This window comes from Papio anubis, chromosome 18 (assembly GCF_008728515.1).
Source record: "Papio anubis isolate 15944 chromosome 18, Panubis1.0, whole genome shotgun sequence".
NCBI lineage: Eukaryota > Metazoa > Chordata > Mammalia > Primates > Cercopithecidae > Papio > Papio anubis.
The window spans coordinates 47233596-47252425 of record NC_044993.1 but is presented as its reverse complement, the minus strand read 5'-3'; the positions used below and the strand labels follow the sequence as shown (position 1 = coordinate 47252425).

The 18830-nt window shown below is 54.7% G+C and overlaps 1 protein-coding gene across 2 annotated transcripts in view; it reads left to right on the top strand.

The window, feature by feature from the left end:
• SBK1 (SH3 domain binding kinase 1) overlaps positions 1 to 10624 on the top strand; it is a 67495-nt gene extending 56871 nt beyond the window's left edge. For both annotated transcript variants that reach the window (XM_009196208.4, XM_021931858.2), the window contains exons 2-4: positions 4074 to 4306; positions 5768 to 5970; positions 6876 to 10624. In XM_009196208.4, the coding sequence (XP_009194472.1) occupies positions 4074 to 4306; positions 5768 to 5970; positions 6876 to 7721 (1282 nt within the window). In that variant the 3' untranslated portion in view covers positions 7722 to 10624. The remainder of the gene's footprint in view (positions 1 to 4073; positions 4307 to 5767; positions 5971 to 6875) is intronic.
• The last annotated feature ends 8206 nt before the right edge of the window (positions 10625 to 18830 follow it).

The following is an 18830-nucleotide window of genomic DNA, read 5'->3' as shown; positions in this document are numbered from 1 at the left end:
AGGAGTTCAAGACCAGCCTGGGCAACATGTTGAAACCCCATCTCTACAAAAAAATACAAAAATTAGCCACGTGTGGTGGCGCACACCTTGCGGTCCCAGCTACTCAGGAGGCTGAGATGGGAGGATTGCCAGAGTCCAGGACGCAGAAGTTGCAGTGAACTGAGATCATGCCACTGCACTCCAGCCTGGGTGACAGAGCAAGACCCTGTCTTAAAAAAAAAAAAAATGCTGACAGGGAGATGAGCTGGTTCATGAATGGAGGGAGGCAGGAGGCTAGGGAGACAGGGATGGGAGCAGGCTGCAGGGCGGGGAGGGGAGGGCTCCTTCCTCCCCAGCCAGCTGAGAGGACGGTGCAGATGGAGCTCCGTTTGGGGCTGGGTGGGAGGCCAGGAAGTTCTCTCCTGATGTTCCTCCTCTCCGTGTGAAGTGGGAGGCTGGGTCGTGCCGAGAGTGAAGGGGAAGGCAGAGGAGGAGGAGAGGCTTGGGGCCTGGAAGGGAGCTGCCGGGCCGGGCGAGGATGCAAGGCTCGTGGAGTGCTCACCCCCTCCCAGCCTCCAGCCATCCCCGCCCGCCCTTGCTCAGCCGGAGAGAAAGCCGGTGATGATGACGAGAACAACACAGTAACCTCGGGCACCTATGGAGCACTTACTGCATGCCACATGCCAGGGCTTCACGCCTATTAACTTATTTAACCCTCGCAAGAACGCATTGGGAGAAGGCACTGTTATTATTATTATTACTATTATTATTATAATATTTAGATAGGGTCTCACTCTGTCATCCCCGCTGGAGTGCAGTGATCATAGCTCACTGCAGCCTGGAATTCCTGGGTTCAAGCGATTCTCCTGCTTCAGCCTTCTGAGTAGCTGGGACCACAAGTGTGCACCACCAAACCCAGCTAACTTTTTTTTTTTTTTAATTTTTGTGGAGACAGAGTCTTGCTCAGGCCAGTCTCACACTCCTGGCCTCAAGCAATCCTCTCGCCTTGGCCTCCCAGAGTGCTGGGATCACAGATGTGAGGTACCTTGCCTGGCCCAATGCACTATTATTACATCCTTTGTATAGATGAGGAAACTGAGGCACAGAGAAAGGAAGTAACTTGTCCAAGGACATTCAGCTAGCAAGTGACAGAGTTGGGACTCAGACCCAGGCTGTCTGGCTCTCCATCTGTGCCTTCTCCCAGATGGAGCTGTGGTCTTTGTTCTTCAGGGTACAGGGGTGCTTAGGGGCAGGCTAGGGATGCTGGAGTGACGTGTCTGGGATTACAGGGAGAAGGGGCTGGGCGCGGTGGCTCACGCCTGTAATCCCAGCACTTTGGGAGGCCGAGGCGGGTGGATCACCTGAGGTCAGGAGTTCGAGATCAGCCTGGCCAACATGGTGAAACCCCATCTCTAATAAACATGCAAAAATTAGCCAGGCGTGGTGGCACACACCTGTAATCCCAGCTACTTGGGAGGCTAAGGTGGGAGAGTCGCTTGAACCCAAGAGGCAGAGGTTGCAGTGAGCCAAGATCATGCCACTGCACTCCAGCCCGGGTAACAAGAGAGAAACTCCGTCTCAAAAAAAAAAAGAAAAAGAAAGAAAAAAAGGAAAAAGAGGGAGAAGGGAGTGCAGGGAGGGAGGCTGCACTGGGAAGCAGGTGCTCGGGCTGGAAGCTGGTGGCAGCTTCTAAAGGAGACAGCCCTGGCCTCTCTTGCTGTTGCACACACAGACACATACTCATGTGTGCCTGCGCCTGGAAAAGGCTCGTTCGCCCTAGTCAACCCCTCTCCATTTACAGATGAGAAATGAACGCCCAGAGTGGTTGCCTGGAAGACAGGGGCAGAGAGGGATGGGGTTTTAGAAAGGGGCAAAAGGAAACTTTGGGGTAATGGATGTGTTCATGGTCTCGACGGCAGGGATGTATACATATGTCAGAATCATCACACTGTACACTTCAAACGTGTAGTTTTTTGAACACTAAATATACCTCAATAAAACTAGAAAAATGACATGAGATAAGGGGAAATAAAGAAATGAAGGCCACAGGCGGAGAGTTAGTTCACTGTCACCCACGTGACAAGTCAGGTCTCAGCCCAACGTGGTGGCTCACGCTGTAGTCCCAGCACTTTGGGAGGCTAAGGTGGAAGGATCGCTTGATCTCAGGAGTTTGAGACCAGCCTGGAAAAATAGCAAGACACCATCTCTACAAAAAATTTAAACATTAGCCAGATGTGGTGGTGCATGCTTGCAGTCCCAGCTACTCAGGAGGCTGAGGCAGGAGGATCCCTTGAGCCCAAGAGTTCAAGGCTGTAGTGAGCTATGATCACCCTACTGCACTCCAGCCTGGGCAACAGAGCAAGACCCTGTCTCAATACAAATACAATTTTTTTTTTCTTTTTTGAGACAGAGTCTTGTTCTGTCTCCCAGGGTGGAGTGCAGTGGCGCAATCTCTGCTCACTGCAGCCTCCGCCTCCAGGGTTCAAGCAGTTCTCCTGCCTCAGCCTCCCAAGTAGCTGGGATACAGGCGTGTACCACCATGCCCAGCTAATTTTCGTATTTTTAGTAGAGACAGAGTTCCGCCACATTGACCAATCTGGTCTCGAACGCCTGACATCTAGTGATCTACCTGCCTTGGCCTCCCAGAGTTCCGCCACATTGACCAGTCTGGTCTCGAACGCCTGACCTCTAGTGATCCGCCTGCCTTGGCCTCCCAAAGTGCTGGGATTATAGGTGTGAGCCACCACTCCCAGCCTAAATACAATTTTTTAAAAAGTCAGGTCGGCCGGGCGCAGTGTTCATTAGTCGGGTGGTGAGGTCGTCTGCGGTGGGGGAGGCGCTGCCAGGCTGTGCTGATGTGTGGCCATGTGTGTGGTGGGATGGTGTGGCCACATCTATACCATCCTGCTGGTTTGGCCTGAGACCATGTGGCCAAGATACATGATGCTGCAATCATGCCCCTCAGACCTCTTCCCCACCTCCTACCTTATGGAGAGCCCATATCACTTTCCATCATAATATACAACTGGTGTGATCACTGTGTCTACTGCCCTTCTCCCCCTGGGGTGTAAGCCCCACGGGGCAGGGAATCCTAGGTGTTCGTTCCATGCTGTGTACTCCGGGCTTTGGAGAGCCCTGGGGAACAGCAGGTGCTTCGTCAGTACTTGTGAATAAGCTGGGCACGGTGGCTCATGCTGGTAATCCTAGTGCTTTGGGAGGCTGAGGTGGAAGGATCACTTGAGGCCAGGAGTTCTAGACCAGCCTGGGCAACATAGTGAGACCCCAACTCTACAAAAAAAAAAAAATTAAAAATTAGTCAGGCGTAATAGGTGCAGCAAACTACCATGGCACACATTTACCTGTGTAACAAACCTGCACATCCTGCACATGTACCCCATACCTAAAAATTAAAAATTAAAATTAAATAAATAAATGAAAATTAGCCAGGTATGGTGGCGCATGCCTGTAGTCCAGTCTACTCAGGAGGCTGAAATAGGAGGATAGCTTAAGCCTGGGAGGTCGAGCTGCAGTGAGCTGTGATCGTGCCACTGCACTCCAGCCTGAGTGACAGAACAAGACACTGTCTCAGAAATAAAAATAAAAACAAGCCGGGTGCAGTAGCTCATGTCTGTAATCCCAGCACTTTGGGAGGGACAGGCAGAGGGATCATTTGAGGCCAGGATTTGGAGACCAGCCTGGGCCACACAGTGGGACCCCCTCTCTACAATCCAAATAAACAAAACCAACGCTTGTGAATGGGAGTACCCGTGTGAACTCGGTATCTGGCTGTGTCTGTGTGACATAAACAGGGGCCTTGCCTGACACTGTGTGCGGGTGGCAGCATGAGGCAGAGGGGCTGGTGCCACCAAGCACAGGGTCGAGCAGTGACGGTCTTCAGGGAGCTGACTCAGGCTGGCCCCTGAGGCTTTGGGGAAGGCGACGAGACCAAGATGCTTGTCGCCCCCTTGTGGTTATCTTGGGCCTGGCATCTGGGCCCATCCTCAAGTTTTCTGGGTTCTGGGGAGGGCAGAGGGGCTGGAGGAGGGGACCCTTGCCTGATGTCACACTTCATGCTCACCACCCCCACCCAACAGGGAGAAGATGAGCATGGGCTGCCCAGAGCCTGAGCCGCCCCGCTCCCTGACCTGCTGTGGGCCAGGGGCTGCCCCTGGGCCTGGTGCCGGCGTGCCCCTTCTCACTGAAGACATGCAGGCCCTGACTCTCCGCACACTGGCTGCCAGCGATGTCACCAAGCACTACGAACTAGTCCGGGAGCTGGGCAAAGGCACCTACGGGAAGGTTGACCTGGTGGTCTACAAGGGCACAGGTGAGCAAGTGCAGCGTGGCAGGACTGGGAGGTTGAGGTGGGGCAGGGCTGGGAGGTTGGGGTGGGGCAGGGCTGGGAGGTTGGGGTGGGGCAGGGCTGGGAGGTCGGGGTAGGGGGACATGACCTTCCAGCTGGGCCGCGGCTCTCTGGTGCTTTGTGGAAGCAAGGAGGCAGGGTCAGGGGCCAGATGGAGAGAATGAGGCCTGAGGCAGCCCACGGGGGAGGAGACCGGGCAGATGGGGCAAGGGAGGAATCCGGGGCAGAGTGGCCAGGGTACAGGATGGGCTGCTCTGGGGCCATCTGGGGTGCCTTTGAGACAGCCAAGGGGCTGTGTCAGGAGCCTCTGGAGAGGGCAGGGCTGCCGGCTGTGTCTGGGTATCACCAGTGTCTCAGGGATGGCTGGCCCCAGGGAGGTGGACAGAGAGTGAGGGCAGTTCCTCAGGAGCAGGGTGCCACACGTAATGGGTGGTGGAAGGACCTGTGAGGTCAGTATGGCCATCGCCATCTCTCAGGTGAGGACAGGGAGACCTAGGCCATTTCAGCCACATATCCAATGCCCTGCAGCTACAGAGGCTGCGAACCAAAACGAGACCCCAGGAGTCATCTCCAGAGCCTTGTTGCTTAGTCACTGAGCTTGATACCTCTCCCATACTGTAGGTCACAGCCATGCCACCCAGTCAGCCAGGGGCTGGGGCTGCATGAGCTCCCACAGCTGCACACGCCTGGGTCCAGGGGCTTTGTGCTAACTGAGGGCAGCAGGAAGAGCACCTAACATGGAGTCACCTGAGCTTTGTTATTTGCTTACTGTGTGATCTTGGGCAAGTGACTTCACCTCTCTGTGCCTCTCTGTAAAATAGGGTCCTTCTCTGTAAAATAGTCCTTCTCTGTAAAATAGGGTAACAGTAGTGCACAACTCATACAGTCATAATGAAGTGTGAGTTGTGAATGTGCAGTGCTGAAGGCAGGGCCTGTGATGTGTAAATGCTCCGTGGACACACATGTGTGTACCACACAGCTATGTGCCAGATGGGCACAGATGCTTGCCCAGGCACAGAGTTGTGGACATGTGCCTTGCAGTGTCTCATTTCTTATTCATTCATCCATTTAGCAAGACAGGAAGCTTATGGAGACCCATTCTAGCTGGGGTAGACCGACAAGATAAATAAGCATATGGCGGGCAGGACAAAATGAGAGAAGTGGAGGGTGCCACAGGCCCCCTCGCCCCCTCGCCCCCTCCTCCTGGAGGGCTGCAGACTGGGTGTAGAAGGCCCAGGTTGACCCTGCCTGCATCGCTTTAGGCAAGTCCTTTCCTCTCGCTGGGTCGGTTCCCATCCGTGAGATGAGGATAGTCATGCCTTCTGCGGACCCTGTTGCACCTTGTTCCAGAGACAGGCACGGGTGCATCCAGCACGGAGGCACTGGGAGAGGGGGCTTCAACCCTGTTGCTGTTGCTCCCATCAGGCACAAAAATGGCACTGAAGTTTGTGAACAAGAGCAAAACCAAGCTGAAGAACTTCCTGCGGGAGGTGAGCATCACCAACAGCCTCTCCTCCAGCCCCTTCATCATCAAGGTCTTTGACGTGGTCTTTGAGACAGAGGACTGCTACGTCTTTGCCCAGGAGTACGCACCTGCTGGGGACCTATTTGACATCATCCCTCCCCAGGTACTCGGGATGGTGGCGTAGGGCGGGGAGAGGGTCCCAGAGAGGACTCTGGGAGAGGGTCACACTCTTCAGGGTCCCAGAGTGTGAGAGTGGGAGTGGAGTCAGAGCATTTAATCAGCAAGTATTTACTAGGCGCCTGCTGTATGTCAGTTACCATTCGGGGAGCTGGGGATGTGCAGTAAGGAAGACAAAAGTCCCTGTTCTAGTGGGAAACTGACACTCCACAGTGGGTCAGATAATAACAGATGGAGATGAGCCCCTGAAAGGGACAGTGACAATGATGGGATGAAGTCTTACTGCGCCCTCCCCTGGGGCTGCACAAGAGGAGAGGTGTCAGATCCACCTGAGAAGGGGCCCTCAGAGGAAGCGACCCTGGAGCCAGGAGGGTGGGGGAAGTTTCAGGCACTAACTTTAAATCTGCCCTGCCGCTTGCTAGCTGAGTGATGAGACCTTTGGAGTAGGTCCTCCTTTGCTGAGCACCTACTACATGCCAGAATCTGGGGACAAAGATGCACGGACACAGCAAGGAACAAGACAGGAAGCTCAGGGAGCCCCGTTCTAGTTGGGGGAGACCGACGAGATAAGTATCTAGCAGGCAGGGCAAAATGACAGCAGGTGGAGGTGGCCGCGGACCCCCTCGTCAATTTTCTCCTGGAGGGCCCCGATGTCCCCATAGGACAAGCAGGCATAGCAGGCACTAAGAGGATTGGATGAGACAGCGAGGGAAAGGGCGCTCAGCAGCACCCGGGCCGCAGCAGGCTCGCGTCTGCGCGGTCGCTCCAGTTACTGGGGACAGGGTGGGAGGCGAAAACTGCCTTGCTAGAGAGGGAGCTGGAGGGGAGGGCGGCGGGGCGGGCGCGGGAGAGCTGGAAACCGAGCGCGGCTCCCCCCCCGGCCGCCCGCAGGTGGGGCTCCCGGAGGACACGGTGAAACGATGTGTGCAGCAGCTGGGCCTGGCCCTGGACTTCATGCACGGGCGGCAGCTGGTGCACCGCGACATCAAGCCCGAGAATGTGCTGCTGTTCGACCGCGAGTGCCGCCGCGTGAAGCTGGCCGACTTCGGCATGACGCGCCGCGTGGGCTGCCGCGTCAAGCGCGTGAGTGGCACCATCCCTTACACGGCGCCCGAGGTGTGCCAGGCGGGCCGCGCCGACGGGCTGGCGGTGGACACGGGCGTGGACGTGTGGGCCTTCGGCGTGCTCATCTTCTGTGTGCTCACCGGCAACTTCCCGTGGGAGGCGGCGTCGGGCGCGGATGCCTTCTTTGAGGAGTTCGTGCGCTGGCAGCGGGGCCGCCTGCCGGGTCTGCCTTCGCAGTGGCGCCGCTTCACCGAGCCCGCGCTGCGCATGTTCCAGCGCCTGCTGGCCCTGGAGCCCGAGCGCCGCGGCCCGGCCAAGGAGGTGTTCCGCTTCCTCAAGCATGAGCTCACGTCAGAGCTGCGCCGCCGGCCCTCGCACCGCGCGCGCAAGCCCCCCGGGGACCGCCCGCCCGCCGCCGGGCCACTGCGCCTCGAGGCGCCCGGGCCGCTCAAGCGGACGGTGCTGACCGAGAGCGGCAGCGGCTCCCGGCCCGCGCCCACCGCGGTCGGGTCGGTGCCCGTGCCTGTGCCCGTGCCGGTGCCGGTGCCCGTGCCAGTGCCGGTGCCCGAGCCCGGCCTGGCCCCCCCGGGGCCCCCCGGCCGGACCGACGGCCGCGCGGACAAGAGCAAAGGGCAGGTGGTGCTGGCCACGGCCATCGAGATCTGCGTCTGAGTCGCCTCCGCCGCCCTCGGACCGGGGAGCCGCCCGGGCCCGCCCCAGCCGGTGCCCGGTGCGGCGGTGGGGAATGGAGCCACCTCGCCGCGGGACAGGGGGCGCAGCGGTAGACTAGGCAGGACGCGGCCTGGCACCCGGTCCGTCCCCGGCGGGCTGGTGAGGGGGCTACCAAAGACCCCTAGCGCGGCCTGGTGAGCGGGGACTTGGCCCAGAGGAGCTAAGCCCCACAGACCCGAGAGTTCGGAGCCCCCCCAACACACACACACACACACACACACACACACACACGCACGCCAGGAGCAAGGGAGCTTTCGGTCCACACTCCCAGATGCCTCCCTGAGCCCTGGAACCCGGACTCGTTGCTCCTGGCCCTCCATACCCACTGGCAGATCATCCTGCGGTCCCACCCCAGATCCCCTCCTCCTGGCCATCCCACTCTGCCCCCTCCACACCCTGGGTACAGAAAGGGACTGAAGTGTTGGGCAGAGAGGGGACTTAAGGCTCCTGGGTACTGGCTGGGATCAGGGCAGTGAGCGGAGGGCAGCTGTGTCCTGCCCTCCCTTCTCCTAGAGGCTGGAGGGGAGAGGCCAAGTCCCTGGAAAATGTAGCAAATGTCTGGGTGTCGCATAAGTGCGTATATGTGCGGGACAGGCCCCGAGAAACCAGTGACTCCTGCGCACTCCCATTGCACGAATGAAATCACAGCCCAGGAGGGAGGGCAGCTTGGCACTGGCCGAGAAGTGGAGCTGTCTCCCCGCCCCTCCCCCCAACCACAAGGGGTTGTCCTGACAACTTCTGGGGATAGAAGGGCTCACAGGGCGGGAGTCTCAGCTGCCCCCGCATCCTTAGGGCAGGGGAGTGAGTGTGGAGCTGAGGGCAGGGCCCAGCTCCCCCTGCCGGCCGCACCGTCCTAGGCCCAGGGACCTCTGCCAGGTCCTCCCAGCCCTTGCCGCACCAGCCTAGACGTAGTAGCCTGGGCTTCCAGCAGGTGGCGAGCTGGTTCGTGCTGGAAATTTCTCCTAGGTTTCTTGGGGTCAAACATGCCAACCTCCAAGACCCCATCCTCACGTCTCCCACATTTCTGGCACTGGAGTGTGCAGGGTGTAGGACCTGCATGTGTGGGTGTGAGAACGGGGGCGGTGGAAGCGAGGGGGCGAGTGTGTGACTAGGTGTGTGTGCACACGCATAGGGTGCAGACACGTGGGTGTCCTCCTATGCATTCAGTGACTGTGCGTCCAGACACCTCAGCCGCGCCCCCACCACCCTGGTGCTCCCAGGCAGCTGTCCCAGGGCGCCCAGGCCTGCCTTGCACCACACCCCTCAGGGAATCCCGCAAGGAGGCCCCTGCAGGTTGGTTCAGGCCCCCAGGCAGCAAGACAGAGACAACAGACCCCTGCCTCCCCCAGTGCTCCCTCCTGACTCCCTGCCCCTCTCTGGGGAGGCCTGGGACCCCCGCAATAAGCTCCACATGGGTGAGGCTGTCCCTGTGCCTGGCCCTCTGCCCCAGGTCACCCCTGCCAGGGTCCCTCCTGGGGTTCTGGGCCATTTGAGGGGCTCTTTGATGGGCCAGGCTGGCCAGAGTGAACTCTGACCACTTTCTGGCTGATGCCCCCACTCCCCACTCATTCCCACCTTGAAAAAGGGCTATAGGTCCCCTGCCCTGCCCGGGTCCAGTTTACAAACAGTGTGGGGTGGCCCCAGGGCCTGGCCCCGCTCTCCCCGCTGTGCCCACTCCTCTCCAGACCCCACCTCCCCAGTGGGTATGGGCCCTCTACATGCCAGGTAAGTAGCAAACCCCCACTCCCTCCAAGGGCCAGGTCTCAGAGAAGGCCCCCATCACTGCCCCCGGCCCACCTGGAGCCCATCGGGGCTGCCTCTCCCAGCCGCGACTTCTCCTTTTGCCTTAGGCCTCGCGACATCCTGATCTCTCCTGCAATAACAAGGAATCGAGATTCCACAGTAGACGTCCCTTGCCGTGCTCTCTCTCTCTCTTTCTCTCTCTCTCTCTGTTAAGATCCTGTTCGGGAGTTTCCCTCAGCCGTTGTAGTATCTAGTATGTTAGAGTTGGGAGGGGACCGTAGTTATGTAGCCCAGCCCCCTCATTCCCAGAGGCACCCAGAGGGCCAGCCACCAGCCTGACCTCAAAGCGGAACCGGAACACCAGGTTGGGGCCCTGGTGCTGCCACCTCCTCTGCTGGTTGGGCTGGGACCCTTTGCCCCTTAGGAGAGGTGTTGGTCACAGATGTTTACCTCAGTTTATGTCACTGTCGAAGAAACAAAAAATAATAGCAAAAAATAACACTGTAGACATGAAGACTTAGAAGACAAAAAAAAAAAAAAACTCACACACAAAAAAATCTCCCCTGTTGCGATTCTTCTGTGAAGGTACAGTGTGTATGTGTGTGTGTGCGTGTGTGTGTGTGTGTGCGTGTCTCTGTCCCACGCCAGGCAGGCCAGGGCATCCTGGCCTCTGTCCCAGACCCGGTGTCCCCCACACTGGCCCCCGTCCTTCGGTGCTTCCCAGAGACCCCTCTGAGCTGGCCTGTGGGGTGCGGGGAGCCCCCTGGGTGGGAGGCGGGGCCACAGGTCGACCAGAGGGTCTCTACCAGGCCCACTGAACAGAGCCCCATGGCTGCCCAAATGTTCCCTGAGCCCACGCTGTGGCTGGTGGGACAGTCCTGGTGGCTGGCATCAGCGTCCATGCTTGGCTCAGGGCCTGGGGCAGGGTCCTGGATGGAGTCCTAGCCCCAGAGCCCTAGCCCCTCATGTCTTGCTGCCCTTCCCCCATGTGTTTGTAAATACTCTGGCATCCTTTGGCCCTGAGAAGGTTTTTAAATGTGTTATTTACTTCTCTAAACATGACGATTGCTATAAAAATAAACAAAAGTTTAGAAAAATGACCACTGGGTGGCTGTCTTTTCTCAGGTTTGGGTGGAGAGGGCGGTGGGGGTGGAGAGGGCGGTGGGGGTGGAGAGGGCGGGGGGGGTGGGGGCACACAGGTACTCTAGAAAATGAAAACTTGGGCTGGGCACAGTGGCTCACATCTATAATCCCAGCACTTTGGGAGGCCGAGGCGGGCGGATCACCTGAGGTCAGGAGTTCAAGACCAGCCCAGCCAACACAGTGAAACCCCGTCTCTACTAAAAATACGAAATTAGCTGGGCGCGGTAGCGCACACCTGTAATCCCAGCTACTTGGGAGACTGAGGCAGGAGGTCTTGAACCCGGTAGGCAGAGGTTGCAGTGAGCCGAGATCGTGCCATTGTATTCCAGCCTGGGCAACAAGAGCAAAGCTCCATCTCAAAAAAAAAAAGAAAAGAAAACTTGATTTTGACATAGGCTCTAGGACTCCTGTGACCTCTCAGAGCTTGAGGGTGAGGGGAACAGGACCCAGATTCTGGGACAAGGGGCAGGCAGTTGTCCCTTGCCTGGAGTTCAGCTTGTAGCCCTTCTGCCTAGCCAGAAAATAGAGGCAAAAGCCCAGAGGGATGGTGCAGGCCAGTTCACCACTCAGCATCTTTTTACTGAGCACCTTTTGTTTACCGGGATTCCTCCTAGGGGCTGGGGACACAGCATTGAGCAGGACAGACAGGGCCCCTGCCCTTGGGCAGCTGGTGATCTAATGATGAAGGCAGACATTGCCCAAACAGCAGGCTGGGTTCAGTGAGAGCACGGAACTGGGAGACTCATCGAGTTTGGAGGAGCCCACAGATGCTCCCTGAAGGTGAGGCCAGAGCAAGGGACAGGAGGAAGCTAAAAGGGCTGGTTGCAGGTGTAGACTCCAGTAACAGGCGAGGTGGATGTTCTGAAGGAGGGGGAGCTTCCGTGGGCTGTAGGGAGTTTCATGATTCAACATGCATTCAAACAAATATTTGTTAATTACCTGCTTGTGACAACAGAGCAGCTCTGTTGGCTCTGCCTTCAAATACAGACACATCCCAAGGCAGCAACTGCCCATCGCCTGCATTACTGCCTCTGGACGTAGCCTTCCTGGCCTAGGGCAGGAGCCTCCTCTCCTGAGACTCTACAGGCTCTTCTTCTTCTTTTTTTTTTTTTTTTTTCCCCAAGAGTTGGGGTCTCGTTCTGTTGCCCAGGCTGGAGTACAGTGGCTCAATCTTGGCTTACTGCAACCTCCACCTCCCGGGTCTAATCATATCTCACTTGCAGCCTCAATCTCCTGGGCTCAAACGATCCTCCCACCTCAGCTTCCCCAGTAGCTAGGACTACAGGCACGTGCCATTGCTCTGGACTATTTTAGTTTTATTGTTACTTTTTGTAGAGACGGGGTCTCACTATGTTGCCCAGGCTGGTCTCCAACTCCTGGGCTCAAGCGATCCTCCTGCTTTGGCTTCCCAAAGTGCTAGAACTACAGGTATGAGCCACTGTGCCCGGCCAGACAGATCCTTTTGATAAGATCTGTCACTGTGTTCAGAATCCTACAATGGCTTCCTGTTCCACCCCGAATCAAAGCTGAAGTGCTTAGAGTGGTCTCCAAGGTCCCACGAGCTCCGAGAGGTCACAGGAGGCCTAGAGCCTATGTCGAGGTCAAGTTTCAATCCCGGCACATTCCAGCCTCATCCCTGTACTGCCTGCTGAGAATGTGCTCACCTGGAAGCCTTCACCTTTGCCTCATACTCCCCCAGGGCTCCCTCCCGCCCTTCCTTCAGGGTCAGAGCAAACTTCCTGAGCAGCCTAGTGGAGAGAAGCCCTCCTTAGCCTGCTTCGCTGCACACTGAGCGCTCATCACCACCTGCAGGACCATGTATTTGTTTGTTACCCATCTCTCCCCGCTAGAATGGAAGTTCCATAAGAGCAGAGGCAGTGTTTGGCAAACTGCTACTTCCCTCCAGCCCCCACGCCTGGGACAGGGCCTGGTATGGTGATGGGAGCTCCATAACAACTTGTCAAATGAATGAATGCATGCCCACTACTATTTTGGGGACCAAAGAAACAGTAATAAACAAGACACACAATCCCTGTCACATCCTCTGAGACTTACTTTTTTTTCCTTTTTAATTCTTTCTTTTTTTTTTTTCCTTTGAGATGGAGTCTTGCTCTGTTGCCCAGGATGAAGTACAGTGGCTCAATCTTGGCTTACTGCAACCTCCACCTCCCGGGTTCAAGAAATTCTCCTGCCTCAGCCTCCTGAGTAGCTGGGATTACAAGCACACACCACAATGCCCGGCTAATTCTTTTGTATTTTTAGTAGAGATGAGGTTTCACCATGTTGGCCAGGCTGGTCTTGAACTCCTGACCTCAAGTGATCCACCCACCTCAGCCTCCCAAAGTGTAGCCTGGAGGATTACAGGCTTGAGCCACCACGCCCAGTCTTTTTTTTTTTTTTTTTTTTTTTTTTTTTTTTTTTTTTTGAGATGGAGTCTCACTCTGTCACCCAGGCTGGAGTACAGTGGCGCCATCTTGGCTCACTGCAACCTCCACCTCTGGGTTCAAGCCATTCTCCTGCCTCAGCCTCCCAAGTAGCTGGGATTACAGGCATCTCTACTAAGCCCCATCTCTACTAAAAATACAAAAATTAGCCAGGCATGGTGGCATGAGCCTGTAGTCCCAGATACTTAGGAGGCTGAGACAGAAGAATTGCTTGAACCCGAGGAGGCGGAGGTTGCAGTGAGGCAAGATCGTGCCACTGCACTTCAGCCTGGGCTACAAGAGCGAAACTCTGTCTCAAAAAAAGAAAGAAAGAAAGAAATACAGTGTGCAATAAATGTAACGTGCTTGAATCATCCCGAAACCATCCCTCCACCCCCATCCTCGCTTCACCCTACCCCACCCCACCCCCGGTCCGTGGAAAAAATGGTCTTCCACAAAACCAGTCCCTGGTGCCAAAAAGGTTGGGGGCTGCTGTTCTAAAGAGGAAAACAGACATTCTATAAGTTACATAATTATATATGAAATGATGGGGCGGGGGCAGAAATAAAAAGAGAGGGAGGCCAAAAAGAACAGAAAAAAGCCCTACGGGGCAGAAAGGACTCCTACCCAAGTATTTGATTTGGGATATGTTAAAGAAAGCTCTGTCATTTCAGAATGGCTGCCACTTCCCTGCCATGATAAAGGTGTCGTCCACTTTAATGGATTGTTAGGGATGGAGGAGAAATCTACAAACGCAAAAGAGCATCACTGGTTCCCCAGCTTGGTGGACAAACATCACCTCTTCAGATCCCCCACTGAGTCAGAGAGTGGCGGAACTCGCCACCAGGGGGCCCCGGCTTTCGGCAGCCATGGCTTCTGTCTCCGCCATTCACTCATGTCACCGCTGAATTCACTTGGACAATATCAGGCATCCTCCAGGCTACAAAGCTTTTGTCCTGCCATGCCCATGGCTTGACTGGAAGGGCTTCTAATCTCACCCACACGCTGCAAGATAACTAGCCCTGTCCCTGTGGCCCCTTCTGTCCTTTAATTTAGCCTTGGTCACCTCCCCTGATCATGGCACATTCCTTCTTGAGGGTGCTGGTATCCTGTCCATAGTCTGCCATCCAGACTAATCAGTCCATCAAAAAGGTTCCAATAACATTAAACTTCCGGCCGACTGCGGTGGCTCACGCCTGTCATCCCAGCACTTCGGGAGGCCAAGGCGGGCAGATCACTTGAGGTTAGGAGTTCTAGACCAGCCTGGCCAACATGGCGAAACCCCGTCTCTACTAAAAATACAACATTAGCCCGGTGTGGTGGCTAACACCTGTAATCCCAGGTACTTGGGAGACTGGGGCAAGAGAATCCCTTGAACCTGGGAGGCGGAGATTGTGGTGAGCCGAGATCGCGCCATTGCACTCCAGCCTGGGCAACAAGAGTGAAACTGTCTCAAAAATAAAAAATAAATTAAAAAAAAAAAAACAACATTAAACTTCAAGGCCGGTTGCAGTGTTGCAGTGGCTCACACCTATAATCCCAGCACTTCGAGAAGCTGAGGTGGGAAGATCACTTGAGGTCAGGAGTTCGAGACCAGCCTGGCCAACATGGTGAAGCCTCATCTCTACTAAAAATACAAAATTAGCTGGGCATAGTGGCAGGCACCTGTAATCCCAGCTACTGGGGAGACTGAGGCAGTAGAATCACTTGAACCCAGGAGGTGGAGGTTGCAGTGAGCTGAGATCACACCATTGCATTCCAGCCTGGGTGACAGAGCAAAGCTCCATCTCAAAAAATTAAAATAAAATAAAATAAAATAAAAAACATTAAACTTCAGAAGGAAAGGGAGTTGTAGCCTTGATTCCTTTTTTCCCAAGACACTCCTTGAGGTCTATGCAAATGTTCCCAACTCCTCAGCAGTCACAGCTAAGCGGGCCAAGGCGAAGTGATTTGCAAAGTGATTGCAAAGACCCCATGACACCCCTCACACACAGCCATAGATGACTACTCAACTTACAGTCACATCACCATGGGAGAGTCACCAAACGGCATCTCTCTCTCTCAGAAATGTCAACATCTATACACCCATCTAGTGTCTGGTTTAGGGTGGAAATGTGGGTGTAAGAAAAGTAATTTAGAGGTACTTACTGGCAACTGAGGGGAGGAGACTGTTCCTCACCCAGCCTTGGGTTAGTGGAGCTTTGGTGTAATGGACAAAAACAGAGGTTTTGATTTGGAGGCGAAGAAAGGGGACAATGGGTCCAGAGGCCAAGAGCAGACAAGGACAGCCAGGAAGTGGGCCGAGCATGGTGGACTCAGGAGACGGGGAGCCCCATCTTGGGATGCCTCAGAGACATCGTGGAGGGGGCTTGGCTTTCCTTTTTGAAAATATTTATTATTATTATTATTAATTTATTTTTTATTTTTATTGCTTTTTTTTTTTTTTGAGACAGAGTCTCACTCTGTCGCCCAGGCTGGAGTGCAGTGGTGCAATCTTGGCTCACTGCAACTTCTGACTCCCAGGTTCAAGCGATTCTTCTGCCTCCGCCTCCCAAGTAGCTGAGACTACAGGCGCATGCCACTACACCCAGCTAATTTTTGTATTTTTAGTAGAGACGGGGTTTCACCATATTGGTCAGGCCGGTCTTGAACTCCTGACCTCATGATCCACCTGCCTTGGCCTCCCAAAGTGCTGGGATTACAGGCATGAGCCACTGCACCCGGCCCTGTTTTTTGTTTTTTGTTTTTTGTTTTGAGATGGAGTTTTTCTCTTGTTGCCCAGGCTGGAGTGCAATGGCACAATCTCGGCTCACTGCAACCTCCACCTCCCAGGTTCAAGCGATTCTCCTGCCTCAGCCTCCCAAGTAGCTGGAATTACAGGCATGTGCCACCACGCCCGGCTAATTTTGTATTTTTGTAGTAGAGACGGGGTTTCTCCATGTTTGTCAGGCTGGTCTCAAACTCCTTACCCCAGGTGATCTGCCTGCCTTGGCCTCCCAAAGTGCTTGGATTACAGGGGTGAGCCACCGTGGCCAGCCTACAAGCTGTTCTATCAGCAAAGTCTTTATGACCTGTATCTTGTGCCGACCTCCTGCCTCATCCTGTGACTTAGAATGCCTTAACCTCCCGGGAATGCAGCCAAGCAGGTCTCAGTCTTATTTTACCTAGCCCCTACTCAGGATGGAGTCGCTCTGGTTCAAATGCCCCTGACACTCCTGCCTCAGCCTTTCAGACAGCTGGGACTATAGGCACACACCACCAGGCCTGGCTAATATCTTAATTTTTAGGGACAGGGTCTTGCTATGTTGCCCAGACTAGTCTCAAACTCCTGGCCTCAAGTGATCCTCCCACTACAGCCTCGCAGAGAGCTGGGATTACAGGCATGAGCTACCACACTAGGCCTTGATTTTTCTTAGTATGTGGGCTCAAGTCATTCAATGTTGATGTTAAAGGAAAATGGGGCCAGGCACCGTGGCTCACACCTGTAATCCTAGCACTTTGGGAGGCCCAGGGGGGCAGATCACCTGAGGTCAGGAATTCAAGACCAGCCTGGCCAACATGGCAAAACCCCATCTTTGCTAAAAATACTAAAATTAGCCGAGCACGTTGGCTCATGCCTGTAATCCCAGCACTTTGGGAGGCCGAGCTGGGTGGATCACTTGAGGTCAGGGGTTTGAGACCAGCCTGGCCTAACATGGTGAAACCCCGTCTCTACTAAAACTACAAAAATTAGCCGGGCACAGTGGTGGGTGCCTGTAATCCCAGCTACTCAGGAGGCTGAGACAGGAAAATTGCTTGAACCCGGAAGGCGGAGGTTGTAGTGAGCCAAGATCGCGCCACTGCACTCTAGCCTGGGCGACAATATAATAATAATAATTATTATTTTTTGACAGAGACAAATAATAATAATATTTTTTTAAAAAAGGAAAATGGGAGGTGATTGTAGCAGGTAGAGGATTTGGAGTGATAATTACAATTGTAATAAGGACCACAAGGTGCTAAGAGTAATGAGATGTAGCGGACGTCTGCTATTTTTGCCTGTTCAGCATCCACTGGTTCTGCTTTGTGTGATAGCACCCCAAGCTTCCTTTGAACCAGCCCTTCCTTCAGCGGAGGCCGACCCCACCCCTTCGTTCTGTGGGGTGGCCACATGACCCAGGTCTGGCTAATCAGCACATTCCATCCCTAAGCCGCGGCTGTGTGCCCCTAGTCCAAGCTAGGCTGCTCCTGGACTTCTGCACCTATTAGGGGAAAGTGTGTTCCCTTTTCATTGGAGTTGCTAAGCGTGTGGGATGTAAGCCTGGACTTGCTGGTGGCTGCCTTTGCCACTGCTTAGGGAGATTCTGGCCAGGCATAAAGCCCGCACAGAGTAAATGAAGCTGGGCCAGGAGATGAGGAGAAATGGATTCTGATTGCATTATATCAGTACTAGGATCTGTGTCTGAAATCCAAATAGCTTTTTTTCTTTTCTTTTCTTTTCTGTTTCGTCACCCAGGCTCTGTACACCCAGGCTGGAGTACAGTGGCACGATCTCAGCTCACTGCAACCTCTGCCTCCAGGTTCAAGTGATTCTACTGCCTCAGCCTCTCGAGTAGCTGGGATTACAGGCGCGCACCAACACACCCGACTACTTTTTGTATTTTTAGTAAAGACAGGGTTTCACCATGTTGGCCAGGCTGGTCTTGCACTCCTGACCTCAAGTGATCTGCCCCACCTTGGCCCCCCAAAGTGCTGGGATTACAGGCGTGAACCACTGCTCCCAGCCTCAAGTGGCTGTTTCAATTACATGAGCCAACATATTCTCACAAATCCATTCGAGTTTGATGTCTGTTACTTGCAAATAAGGGAGTTCTGATTGGTTTCCAGTGAAACCTCATCTGTAAGACCCCTGAGCCGCCAGTATCCACGGGGCTTGCCCTATAACAGCTCCTGTGCAATCCAATAGCCTTGAACACTGGAAGCCACTGAGCCCTTCTATGACTTCTTTTTTTTTTTCTTTTTTCTTTTTTTTTTTTTTTTCAAGACAGAGTCTCACACTGTCGCCCGGGCTGGAGTGCAGTGGCGCAATCTAGGCTTACTGCAACCTCTGCCTCCCAGGTTCAAGCGATTCTCCTGCCTCAGCCTGCCGAGTAGCTGGGACTACAGGCACGCACCACTAGGGGCAGTTAATTTTTGTATTTTTAGTAGAGACAGGGTTTCACAATGTTGTCATGGATGGTCTCGATCTCTTGACCTCGTGATCCTCCCGCCTTGGCTTCCCAAAGTGCTGGGATTACAGGCGTAAGCCACCAGCGTCCAGCCTCTACAAAAAATTTTTTAAATTAGCAGGCGTGATGGTGCGCACCTGTAGTCCCCAATGGAGCCTCGGCCTTCCAGATGGGCAAGGCTGTTCTCTGATTGGCTGAGGTCTTTGTCACCTGCTCCACCCCTGAGCTGGAGCCCCACCCAAAGTAATTGACTGAAAGGGGGTGTTCTTCAGTGGGAAATTAGGTAAGGTGTACATTATTTGGCCCTAACTCTTCACCCTTCCCCTACCCATGCCCTTGGCCATGTAATTTTGCAGTGCCCTTCTCTCATGGGCAGGATGACCTGATGCCTCTTTTTTCTTTTTTGAGATGGAGTCTCGCTCTGTCGCCCAGTCTGGAGTGCAATGGCGCCATCTCAGCTCACTGCAACCTCCACCTCCTGGGTTCAAGAGATTCTCCTGCCTCAGCCTCCCAAGTAGCTGGGATTACAGGAG